A 12,239-nucleotide genomic window follows, 5' to 3' on the forward strand; every position below is an offset into this window, starting at 1 on the left:
CTTGCCCGTGTTCTTGTGGGAGAGCCTAGCCGGGAGAAGACGAATTTACAGGAAAGGATTTTTTTTTTTTTTTTTTTGGGTGAACGATTTAGAGTCCTTTTTCACAACGCTCAAATTCGAATGGAAAAAAAGCATGACAAGAGTCACCTAAAAAGAAAATTTCATGGAAAAAAGTGCAGTTGCATTAAGAAAATGATTAGAATGGAGTAAAATATTGATCAGAACTCATGACCTCTTCCGACAAAATGAAGATTGAATCCCACTAGACCGTATTATGACAATTAATTTGATTCACTTGGACATTGGTATGCGACTATAAGAAAAGAGCATTAATCCAGCTGCAGTACCAACAAATAGTTTTTTAACAGCCCGTAAAAAGTTACTAGACGGCGTCAATTCTTCTTTTTTCCCTAGAAAAATGATTTTCAAATGCATTTTCTTCTTCCGCATACCCTTGTTCATTTATGTCCCGTGATTCTTTTTTTATTTATTCAATCTAATTCTACGAAATTAACAAGAGTGTGTAGCGAGAAAAAGGGCATGAAAAGCCTTTCTCCTTTCCCTATATACTTGAATTTCAAATTAACACACGTTAAAAAAAACGTCTCAAGTGACATCAGAAGACGAAGGCAGTCACATTAATGGCAACGCTATACGAAGGGTATTGATTTTCACTCTAGTTTTCTCTGCACTTATTTCCGTGTTTCGATCATTTGATTCATTCAATCTAAAGGCTTTAAGAAACAGGAATGCAGGGGATATCATGCGAATGCGGAAATCACTTCCCTATGCAGAATTAGTAATTTAAGTAACGGGCACAGATACTTTTGAAGAGCATAGATATGAGATTTTCTAATTCTAAACCAACCTCCCAACTGAAGTTTTAACAGAACAAAAAGGGTAGACGATAGCGAAAAGACCGGCAACAGCAACAAAACAAGCATATAATAAGATGAGAAATATGACAGGACGAACTTCAGGCCAACACAACCACTTATACCTCCCACGGATTAAGTTCTTCCCGACGACCATCAAATTTTTAGTTGTTCCAAGATTTTAACTGTCTTCGATTCCACCAAATCATCGGCAGCTGCTCTTACAGTTTCCTCTACTTGACCTATGGGTTTATTCTGCACACCGGGAGCAATAACAGCAGCAGGATCTTTCGGAATGATTGGAGGATCTTCTTTCAGAATGATTGGGGAATCTTCTTTCGCAATGATTGGAGGATCTTCTTTCACAATGACTGGAGATTCTTCTTTCCGAGTGGTCGGTGGATCATCTTTCTTAACCGGTGGAGCAGAAAATACAGGTACAGCCTGCCTCATTGTGACAGGAGGAGCCACACGTACGGGTGGAATACGCATTGTTTGGCAGGGCATTGCATGAGGTGGCGGAAGTGGTGGTGCCGAGAACACAGGCACTGCTGTTCTTATTGTCACCGGTGGTGCAATTCCATGGCAAGGAGTCCTCAATTGTCTAATGGGTACATAAGGAGCTGCTCCTGCAGCAGGGAATCTGTGGGGACGCATCACACGGCTGTCTAGTGGAGAAGCCTGTGATGAAGTAACACGATTATCATGTGTTGCATTTGATTGGTACCTGCTCCTGGAAGCTTGCTTTTGGCAAATTAAGGGCAGTATTTTTGAGGTGTGAGCAGGAGGAGGTTGTGGACTTGTAGGTCTACGGTTCTGAACTGGAAACTTCTTTGGAAATAGAATTGGAGCAGTTGGATTTGCCATCGTCATCTTTTCCTTTATACGATAATTGAGCAAGGCTCGTGCTATAGTGATCTGTTCCAGCTCATCATTGTTCTCTGGCTCAGACGAAGAGCTTGCAGTTTCCTTTGCCACTGTCCAATAGAAAACAGGTGATTCAAGTTAAACACAAAATTATTAAACTTAGACCTCGACTCTCATAATTCATCACCAAGTTTAACACATAAAGTTAACCAAGTCCATATATATTTTTTAACGAGAACATAATATGTAAGAATAACTTCAAAGCAATATCGCATTAATTTAATAGCGAGTATCATACAGAAAGAAATGACAAAAAGTCAGAAACTGTTTTATGTCGCCAATGAGAACATTAAAATGCAAGCAACAGATGCAAAATGTTGTTTAATGCATCACATTAGTTCAACTAATTTGATTAAGATGGAGACTAAACTAAAACCAAATTCAAGCAAAGGGGCAAGCATTGTGATCTGAAATTACAAAGCGATGAGATATAAGTCTGACTAGTACACAGGGACTCACATTGTTTCAAAGACGACCAAGCTGCCATTGCTGCATTCTTCTCTGCTTGTTTTTTGTTCTTGGCAGGTTCCCCCGTAAATGTGATTCCAGCCAATTCAACTACCCCGGTGAAAACAGGTAGGTGGCCAAGGCCAGACCTGAAGGTTGTGTACTGCGGCAACGGAGCTCCTACCCTTTGAGCAATTTCCTGCAAGAGGTTCTTGTAAACCCCCGTCTCATCCTGAGCAAAACAAACACCTTATCAGAATCAAGACAACAAAACAAATCGCAAAACGCATTGGACACCAACACATCAAAGCGATAATGATATTGGTAAAAATTACACCGACCCAGTTAAACTAATTACATTTGGTAGCAAAATTTGAATTTCGACAACAAAATTGCCAATGTATCCAACATATTATTGGAAGGGAGGACTGTTCAGGTGTCATATCAATTCGCAACCAACCCGAAAACTGTAGATTAAGCAAGAAAACTAAAACTTCCTCGATGCCTATTAACTCAACTAGAATGCATTTCAATTTCCATAAAAAACTAGACAATCAAGTTTCATGAGATCAAATTTCCTCCTAATTTCACCAATACACAAGACAAGTTGCGAAAAGAAAATGACTTGCCCTGTTTTCCCGGCAACCAATCAGGCGGTCAACCAGAAAGAACAGGTTCCATATAGTTGACTCTGGAAACCCACGATTTAATATGACCAAAATACCCCTTTCCGAAGTATTTAATTACTGACATTTCCAGTTCGCAGGGTCGTCAGCTTTTTCAGAATTCAGAGAATCCAAACTGGATTTTAAGAAATCCCCAACGCTATCAACTACAAAATGAAGAGGGACATTTCGGTCATATCGTCAACCTCACCCCAGTTTCCAACCTCAAAAACCTAATCCTGGCCGGCCAGTGATCATTGCGCAGAACAGGCTTGATCACTTACACGGCGCACAATAGCAAACCCCTAAATTTCGAAATTACGGAAAACAAATTTTAATTTTTTTAATTACCGAATTCAGTTTCAGAGCTCATCATGTTCACACAGTAACTGATCAGCGAGAAACCGAGCGGCGACCGAGGACCACGCGCGCAAAAACCCTAAAGGAACCCTAACAGCTTGAAGAGAAGGAGAGAGAGAGAACTAACCAGAATCCTAGCGGCAAGAGAGTGAGACGGGCCGCGATTGGAGAGGTAGTTGAGGGCGACCTCGGCGGCGGAGTGCTCGGCCTGGCGGAGAGTGGTGCAGTAGTGAGGGCTTTCGAAGATCTCGCCGTTAAAGTTGACGGTGGCCTTGAACCTGGGCGCGTGGTCCGGACCTTCCCGAATGCACGTGTAGGAAGGCAAGTTGAAGCAGCTCCTTTGGGCCAGCTCTTGCAGCTGGTTCTTGTACATTTCTTCTCCCCTGTACTCTTCTCTCCCCCTCTCTGCGTGTCTGTGCCCGACCCAACTGTTCTCGAAGCTCCGAAGTTGGGTTCTGGTAATGGGAGGAGCCCGGGAAGATCGGATCGGCGCCGATTTTGGGTCGGGTGGAAAGTGGGTTTGGGTATTTGGGGCCGGCAGGAAATGGGTCGGGTTGAGATCAGAGATTTTTAGGGTTTTTTGGGGATGGGGGTGTGAAATTGAGTTTGAAGAGAGAGAGGGAGGTTGGGACTTTGGAGTTGGGGGATGTGAAGCTGCAAAAAGCAGAGAGAGAAATGGAGAGACGGATAGATGGAGAAAAGAGAAAAAGGGAGGGGGTGGGGGTAATATTTCTGGATAGTGGAGTTTTTCTTTTTGGAAGGTAATTATAAAATATTGGGGAGAGAGAAAAAGGGGGGGGGGGAGAGAGAGAGAGAGAGAGAGAGAGAGAGAGAGAGAGGGGGGGGGGGAGTTAATTAAATAGTGGGGTTTTGTTACTGTTAGTCAACCGAACGTTAGGCTGCATGGGTTCATTTTTTTTCTTTTTTTTTTCTCTCAAAAATTGAATCAACTAAAGCGAGAAACCTCGCAAATAACCAGTACCATTACAATGAAAAATAAAACTAGGAGTAGCCCGTAAGAGAATAGTCATATCCCGAATATACACTTTAGAGGGGGATGAACTCACATTAACCACGATATCAATCATAAAGTTTGTTTATTGATAAATATGCTTTTAAGTTACATAATGAAATGATGAAGCCAATTAACGAATGTTTTCAATCGTGTCTTGAGTTCTTCGAGGGATATAACCCCTATATTCCACGGATCAATAACTAATTTAGAGTATCCCTCGACATAAATTTTAAAGAAACCCTTCTATTTTGCAAAGTTGAGTGCATCTCTAAGCGTGGCGCTTCAGCCACCAATACAGTACATTCATTTTATGTTTTCCCTCTTTTTCTATATTTTCTTGTTTTTCTCTCTTTAGTTCTTATTTCTTGTTGTTTTCCTTCTTTTTCCTATTTTACATATTCATTTTATATATTCTTATAACTTCAAATTTACCACCAAAACACAAATAAAAACAAAAAATTTACATGTACATCGTAACTATTTGTTTGAGATACTTTATTAAGAAATGATAATTGCACATTATTTTTTTCGTACACACTTTTGTTCAATTTTGTACGTTGTTCTTATTTGATTTATTTAATTTTATAACCATAAATAAAAAAAGAGTTTATTTGAAGAGAAAAAATTGTGTGCAGTTATCCTTTCTCTTTCACTACTCTCAATTAAGTTTGTATTATTTTATTATTATTTACCAACGATATTTCAAGAACATTTAATTTTGTTTCTTAAAAGGGAGTGAAAACGTATAGTCGTTTCGTTGCACTCAATGAGTGTCTTACATGATTCATATACACTGTATGCTGATGTTGGGGCACTTTTAGATCAAGGTGGACTGGGGCTTTGAGAACATCCTCTTGACTTCCTTGGTACATATTCGTAACAAGTCCCGGGATATCTCGAAAGAGTTAGCTTGTCTTAGGAAATACTCCGGTAACATCAACGACTCAAAGCTAGCATGAATGATCAAGATAATGACTTGCTCAAGTGAAGCGTAGTGTGGAAGCTAGATGATTATCAGTTTACATGAGAGAGAAGGGATTTGCATGGTTGCATGGTTGCATGGCATTCTTTGCTAGATAATCTGGGCTTTCCTATGGTGATAGTAAGGTTTCTAATGGCTGAGATGTTTAATGCAAAACTATTACTAAGGTTGCATAGATGGTGATGCTTGGGGCTTGGAGTATGCTTATGGGCTAAGTGGAACTTTTCGGGCTTCTTCCTGGGTGGTTCTCTCTCACTATGTTTTCTTTATCTCCATATATGTGTTCTTCCAATCTCCATTTCTATAATGGTTTCTCCCTTCTTATGTAAGTGAAGGGTTCTTCTCTAAGTTTCAAAGGAATCTCCCTTTGTGGCTTGGTCTTCCCCTCCTTTCTCCCTAGCCCTCATATTATTCCCATTTTGGTGTAAGATAGTTGCACTATTGAGACTAGCAGTTTGCTTCATCTCGAGAGTCGGCTTTCCCAGGGCGGCCTTCCGCATGCACTACTTTTGGTAGCGTGCCTCATGGCTTTTGCGCTTTGGTTGTTTATGTAGACTGGGAAGGGAAAATCTGCATTAAATGCCTGACTTGCTGGGCTTAGCATGCATTTAATGCAAGAATCTGGTTTAATCCTAACTAAAGGAGTTAGCTTGCTAGGGAAAGGGGTAAACTAAGCTAATTCTATCTCAATGATGCCTGCGTGAAATACAAAGGGTATGGGCTTGGATATTTGGGCCCTTAAGTAGCCCAAAGTCTTCCATAACCCCAATTCCACGTAGGCCCGATAACCTTTCGTAACCATCCACCCCACAATCCACTTGACAAGCCCCGAATAAGTGACTTAGGCTTCGCATGAATTGTGGCTAAGGAAGCATGGCGTGATGAATAGGCATGAGCATGGTGTGAATATCTGGCTTAATCACCGTGACATGGCATGTTTGTAAATATATCCCTCGTTGATCTCGTGCCTTGGCATGTGTTTGGGCTTGAACGTAGGCTTTGCATGACAATTGGACCTTGATACTTGGCTGGCTTGGTGTGTGACATTTTTGGGCCCCACCAGTTGATTATGTGATGATACAACCACTGCATATGAGACACTCGTTGTAAGCAATAAAATGACTATATGTCAGTTATAACCAGTGCATGTTAAACACCCTTTATCTATACTCGAACAATAAATATGTCAGTTATAATCAGTGCATGTTACACACCCGTTAAATACAATTGTGTCTGGGAAGATTTATTGTTTGTTCTCGATGGCCAACGCATGTTTGACACTTGTTAGTTGCAATTTGACGATCGTAAAAATGTTATGACTAGTGAATATATTTCCTTTCGTGGTCCACAACATGTAGAAAAATCAATTCATCTTTCAATATTATTGTTACAAACTTTTAATGATTTTTAGTATATGAATAGTATTTGCAATGCTTAGCAATTTTCACACTCTAGCAATATATACCTCTGCACTTAGTCTCCTTGTTTGTAAGATTTCATCTTTTTTTTTATTTTTTTAATGGAGTCCGATGAACACACGACTAAGGCATTCGAAAAGAACAATCAAATAACTATCAAAATGCAAACAAACAGACTTCTTCAAGAGCAAAAAGTCCCCAAATTTATTCAACCCATATCTCCAGGAAACTAGAAGGGAAAAAAACTCCAATCGTTGAACTCGTTCATCTAATTGCCAAAAATGGTAAGGTGGAAAAAACCCATATCTCATTCAACATACAAGGATCTCCAATTCTTCTTGAGTTCAAGATCGGAGTCGACTGATCTGCGTCTGCTCGGTGCTCACGAGGCAGAGTTCTTTCTTCTGTTCAAAGGAAAAATAAAGAGAGAAAAATATAACGTTACCCGTTTATAAATTAGGGGCTAAAAATATTTTTCTAAAAGGGTAAATATGTTATTAACACTTTTATTTTAACCATATAATACTCGTAGGCATTAACGATTTAACAAGTGGCTGATGAGGGCTATCAATTATTTTAGTCTTGAGTTTTGGATTTCTAATTTTCCTTACATTCCAGCAGAAAATAGTTGGTTGATCAAATGCAACTAGAGTTCTGAGTGCTGTTGAGTATGCTTTCGTGCCTGGAAGCTGCAACAGGCCGGCTCACTTGACAGCCTCATACACTTAATACTAAAGGGGATTCTCATTGATGCGGATTTTTGTTTCCTGAATTTTTATTCAATGTTCTTGCTGAGAATGTAATATTGATATTTGAATTAATTGAATAAAGCTATCGTCTGACAGAAAAAAAAAATTCAAATCAGACTAGAGGCTAAATGTTGGTCACTTAGTATTGCAATCTAGTGATATTCATCTTCACTTGTAAGTGTGAGCTCTTAGATTAGATTCTCGCCAAAGGCAAATTTAAACTACATTATTGCTAGCATATTGTGAGACTTAGCCCACTCTTCCGTCCTCTTAGTGTATATAATATCTTTAAAAAAATTTAATAAAATAAAATAAAATAAAAACTAGAGCCTGAATGTTGCACAACAATTTAGGCCATCTCCAACCGAAGGCTAGCCAGATGGCTCGTTTTAGCCATCTGGTCCTCCAAGAAATTAATATTTTAATGAACAATATAGGGCCATATTTGCATTCATCTCCAACCAAGGGTTATAGGGCTTATTTTAGCCCTGTCACAAAAAACCGTCTCCAACTGAGGGCCATACGGCCAAACATAATTTATTATTTAAAAACTACAACTTAAATTCAAATCCAACGGCTAAGTGACGTCAGTATGACTTCAGCTAGCTGTTGTGTCACACCCCAGCCCCGAAATATTTATTTTCGGGAATTAAGTTTGTTGATAGGCCCAAAATAAAACTCTTGTTTATTTAGCCGCCAATATTCACGACCCTTTAATTAAGTTCCTTAATTCCACAAGTTCTATAACCTGAATTTTCTTATCAAAACATAACAATTTTATTCCCGATTCATTACCCTTTACTTCTCTTAGATCAATTTTTCCAAACTAAGAATAGTTCTTAACGAATTTGTAATTCTCGATTATTTAATCTCGTTTAGTTTTATGGCTGTATCTAACTTCTTGTTAGACTGCCTATGTACCCTAAACAGGGATCAAGCTATTCGTAGTTTACATATACAAAAATTCAAACCAAATCCAAATATATTCATTTAATCCAACTTATACCACAATCGTTTTAATATTAAACACACAACAGTTAGATCTCAAAAGTATAATTAGAATAACGAAATTTGCCTAAAAACACAATGTCGACTCCCTGGCTGTGCGCCGCTGTGGGTCGTGGTCGGCCGTCCCGGCTCGTCGAAAAATTCAGCTATTTCTAAAAATTCTCAAAAATTATAGAAATTAAGATCTCAAAGAGTAGAACAAACTTTATACATGCGGCCAAGTCCAATTTGACTTGGAAAGGCTTCAATTTGCCTCAAACCTACCGGAAACCCTATAATTTGGGTGACCTCGATCCATGTCCTCTGGTGTTCCACCGCCCCATCCAAGGCTTAGGACATGTTCTTGGGTTCACAAGGAGTCCATGGATTGTGGTGGTGGTCGGATTTGGCTTCAGAAAATGGCGGAATCGCCGCCAAGAGCTCTGGCGCACCCCGCACCCACCGTGCCAATTACATGATTTCCACACCTTTTTATCTTGAGTTTTTGGGATGGATTGGGTAAAGGGGAGGTCTTGAAATGATTTCCCAAGGTTTGATCGACATGATTCATCGGGAAACCAATGAAAATCACTGGAGAAGATGAGGAAAATGGATCGGGTCGCGGGGTCCGTGTGATCCGGTGTTCCCCCATCTCTCTCCCTTTTCTCCCGGTTCTCTCCTCTGATTGGTCACCCCCCTCCATCTAATTCCTTTTTTCCTTTTCTCCTTCCTATTCTTTCCTTTCAATCATAGCCGTCCATCACTCATTTTTTCCTTCATCCCAGCCACACACGTGGCACAACTCATTGCTCCAGATTTTCTGGAGCCTTCTAAAATGAAGTAAAATTACCAAAATATCCATGACTTTAAACGTTAATAACTTCTTCGTTATAAATCCGTTTCATGAACGGTTTGCACATACGCGTTCGTGAGATCAAGCTCTATTCAAAACTATAGATTGTGGCTTCGAAAGACCTATAGATTTTAAATTATTAATTCCCAAACTTCATAACTAGTTTAATTTAAAACTAAACTTAAATGAATTAATATAATTTTTCAAAAAATAACATAAAATATTAATAATACAAAACCGTAAATTATAATAATTTCTGAAAACAAAACTTTAAAAGTTCTCGATTAAATTCTTCATAACCATAAATCGATTTATTTTCGATTTTTCCCACATATTCACAATTATGAATATAAAATTCATATATTTAAATTTTCAGGGTATTACACGTTGGATTTATTTATTTATTTTTTTTGCTATAAATAGGGTAGATATTGGACTATAATTCACACAACTTTGAATTCAATCTATAAATAGGGTGGATATTGGATTATAATTCACTCAACTTTGAATTCAATCTATTTCAATTCAATATTTTTCAATTCAAGTTTGCAATGAATTCTAACTTTGGATTCTGTTCGGATTCCAACTGGGGGTCCTCATCCAATTCCAAATTGGAAGAAAAATGGGCGCATATGAGACGAGAAGATGAGGTGTGAAATTCCGTTCCCGGATTTCACTGTTATAATCTACGCATTGTTATTATTGAAATTTTATGTTATTTTCGGGAATTTATATTAATTTATTTGAATTTAGATTTTAATTAAACCAGTTGCGAAGTTTGAAGTTTGGAAATTAGTTATTTAAAATCCGTAGATCTTTCGAGGTCACAATTTCTAATTATGAATATAGCTCGATCCCACGAACGCATAGGCGAAGGTTGTTTGTAAGTCTGGATTATAACGGTATAGTTACGGACGTTTGAAGTTGTGATACTATAGATTTTAGGAATTAATTAATTCCCACTTTGTGGGTAAGAGGCCAATCAGATATTTGGGTTAAGGGCCAATTAGTTAAAGGAGGGAACGAACCAATAGAGGGACGAAAGGGAAGGATGGGAAATGAGAGAAAGAAGGGCACCCAACCCGAACCCTCATTTTCGACCCAATTCCTAACCCGACTTTGGTCCGGGTCCCTTTTCGTTTTTCGACGCAATTTTGGCCGTTTTTCCGACGAATTGCGAACATTTACCACCACCATTCATCACCTCGGACCTTACTCTCCATTTTACACCAAAGATCAACTGGGTTTTGGCCCCATATCATGAAGAACGGAACCGTGGGTTCCGGGGACACCACAGCGGAGAATTCGCCATTCCTGCTACGATTTCTTTCAATTGCCATCACCAATGTACTTCCCTGGAGCTCAGGAACAATGCCCATTCATTGGTTGGAGCGTTGGAGTCAATTTGAGGACAAGTCAAGAAACCCCCAATTCTAGGGTTCCGGCGGTTCGTGGCCAGTTTGGGGTGTTTTCCGGTCAAATTGGCCTTGGCCGAAGGTATAAAGTTTACTCTACTCATTGAGATCTTCATTCCTGTAAATTTTGGTAAATTTTGGAAATAGTTGGATTTTTTCGACGAGTCAGGGCGGCCGATCACCGCCCGCGGCGGCGCATGGCCAAGGGGCCGTCGATGTCACTCTTAGGCTAAATTAGATGCCTTGAGCTCAATTTTGGTAATTGTATGACTTAGGTTGATGGTTGGAACCTAAATTCTCTACGATACGTTAATTGGTGAAAGTGTGAATCGATGATCCGACCGTTGGATCATCGCCAAACTTTAACATATGTGATATGGTTATTACCTTGATTTCTTATATTGGTATCATCTGTGAATATGACTTGGTTTTATAATGTGGCTTCTATTAAGATGTGATTATATATATATATATATATAGCCTTAAACCTATGTTCATTAAACATGATTCGGCTTGTGTACTGATGATGATCGTGATATGTGATTTTACGTGCATATTTGAAGGGTGGTTGATTTGCATAGATGGTATAATGTGATGAAATGTGAGTGACTTTAATATAAGTTAATATGAAATAGGGTTTGTTTTGTTTGATTGACTTGGTTTAATGAAAGGTGAGGGCTAGTAGTGGACCGTTAACCATTGTCATGGGGTTTGTTGCTTCGAAACATGTGTCAACGCTTGTGTCATTATTTCATTCTTGTTTCGTTGAGTATTTGTGACTTGAGTAACTTGATTCATGGGTTGTTTCATTAATTAGTTGTTATGCATTGTGCTCTACGATTCCATTGAGTGATGGTTTAGAATCGTGTCCTGGTTTGGATTCCGTTAAGTGATGGTCCAGAATCATATTATGGTTTGGATTCCGTTGAATCGTGTCCTGGTTTGGATTCCGTTAAGTGATGGTCCAGAATCATATTATGGTTTGGATTTCGTTGAGTGATGGTCCGGAATCCCTCTCACTCCATGATTTCGTTGAGTGATGGTCCGGGATCGCATCCCCCTTGGATTTCATTGAGTTTGGATTGAGATGGCTTCAAAGATGTAGACTTTAGCCGAACTGTGTCGCTCTAACCCTACTTTTCATTGTGTGTATGAGAATATGGTTGTGAGAAGTTGTGATTGTTTTAGACGAATCGTTGGATGTTTGGGTGACTCCCTCAGAGTTTTCAAAAGTTTGGTATTGATTTCTTATGAATGATTTATATTCAAGGTTTATAAATTGTGATTGATGGTTGGTTTTATTGTTGTATCACATGCTTATATTATTGTCACTTACCCAAGTCTCGCAGCTTATCTGAGTGCCTGATTTTCCAGTGCACCAATCCCATAATGTAGGCATTGATTTTACATATGACAGTTCTGGGTAGATTACGAGAAACCGCTTGATATTTGATTCCATTGATTGGTTCGGAACTCGATGTTGTTGAATTTCGTTGAGTGGTCAGGAATCCTTGCTCTTGTTCATTTCCTTAAGGGGATCTTAGAG

The 12,239-nt window shown here is 39.0% G+C and overlaps 1 protein-coding gene across 1 annotated transcript; it reads right to left on the reverse strand.

Annotated features, from left to right (window-relative positions):
• Positions 1-759: 759 nt before the first annotated feature.
• LOC137742268 (double-stranded RNA-binding protein 2-like) lies at positions 760-4,001 on the reverse strand. The gene is made up of 3 exons (XM_068482092.1): positions 3,402-4,001; positions 2,262-2,481; positions 760-1,852 (listed from the first exon to the last, which is right to left on the reverse strand). Exons 1-3 carry the CDS (start codon positions 3,645-3,647, stop codon positions 1,032-1,034), a joined length of 1,287 nt encoding a protein of 428 aa, XP_068338193.1. The 5' UTR covers positions 3,648-4,001; the 3' UTR covers positions 760-1,031.
• Between the last annotated feature and the right edge of the window lie 8,238 nt (positions 4,002-12,239).

This window comes from Pyrus communis, chromosome 8, assembly GCF_963583255.1.
Source record: "Pyrus communis chromosome 8, drPyrComm1.1, whole genome shotgun sequence".
Classification (NCBI taxonomy): Eukaryota; Viridiplantae; Streptophyta; class Magnoliopsida; order Rosales; family Rosaceae; genus Pyrus; species Pyrus communis.

Bases quoted from the DNA above. Each gene is read 5' to 3' on its own strand.
- LOC137742268 (XM_068482092.1), bottom strand. From the start codon at position 3,647: ATGTACAAGAACCAGCTGCAAGAGCTGGCCCAAAGGAGCTGCTTCAAC. The intron at 2,482-3,401 runs GTTAGTTCTCTC...TGTTTTGCTCAG, and splicing joins CTCTTGCCGCTAGGATTCTG to GATGAGACGGGGGTTTACAA. The intron at 1,853-2,261 runs GTGAGTCCCTGT...TCTATTGGACAG, and splicing joins TTGGTCGTCTTTGAAACAAT to TGGCAAAGGAAACTGCAAGC.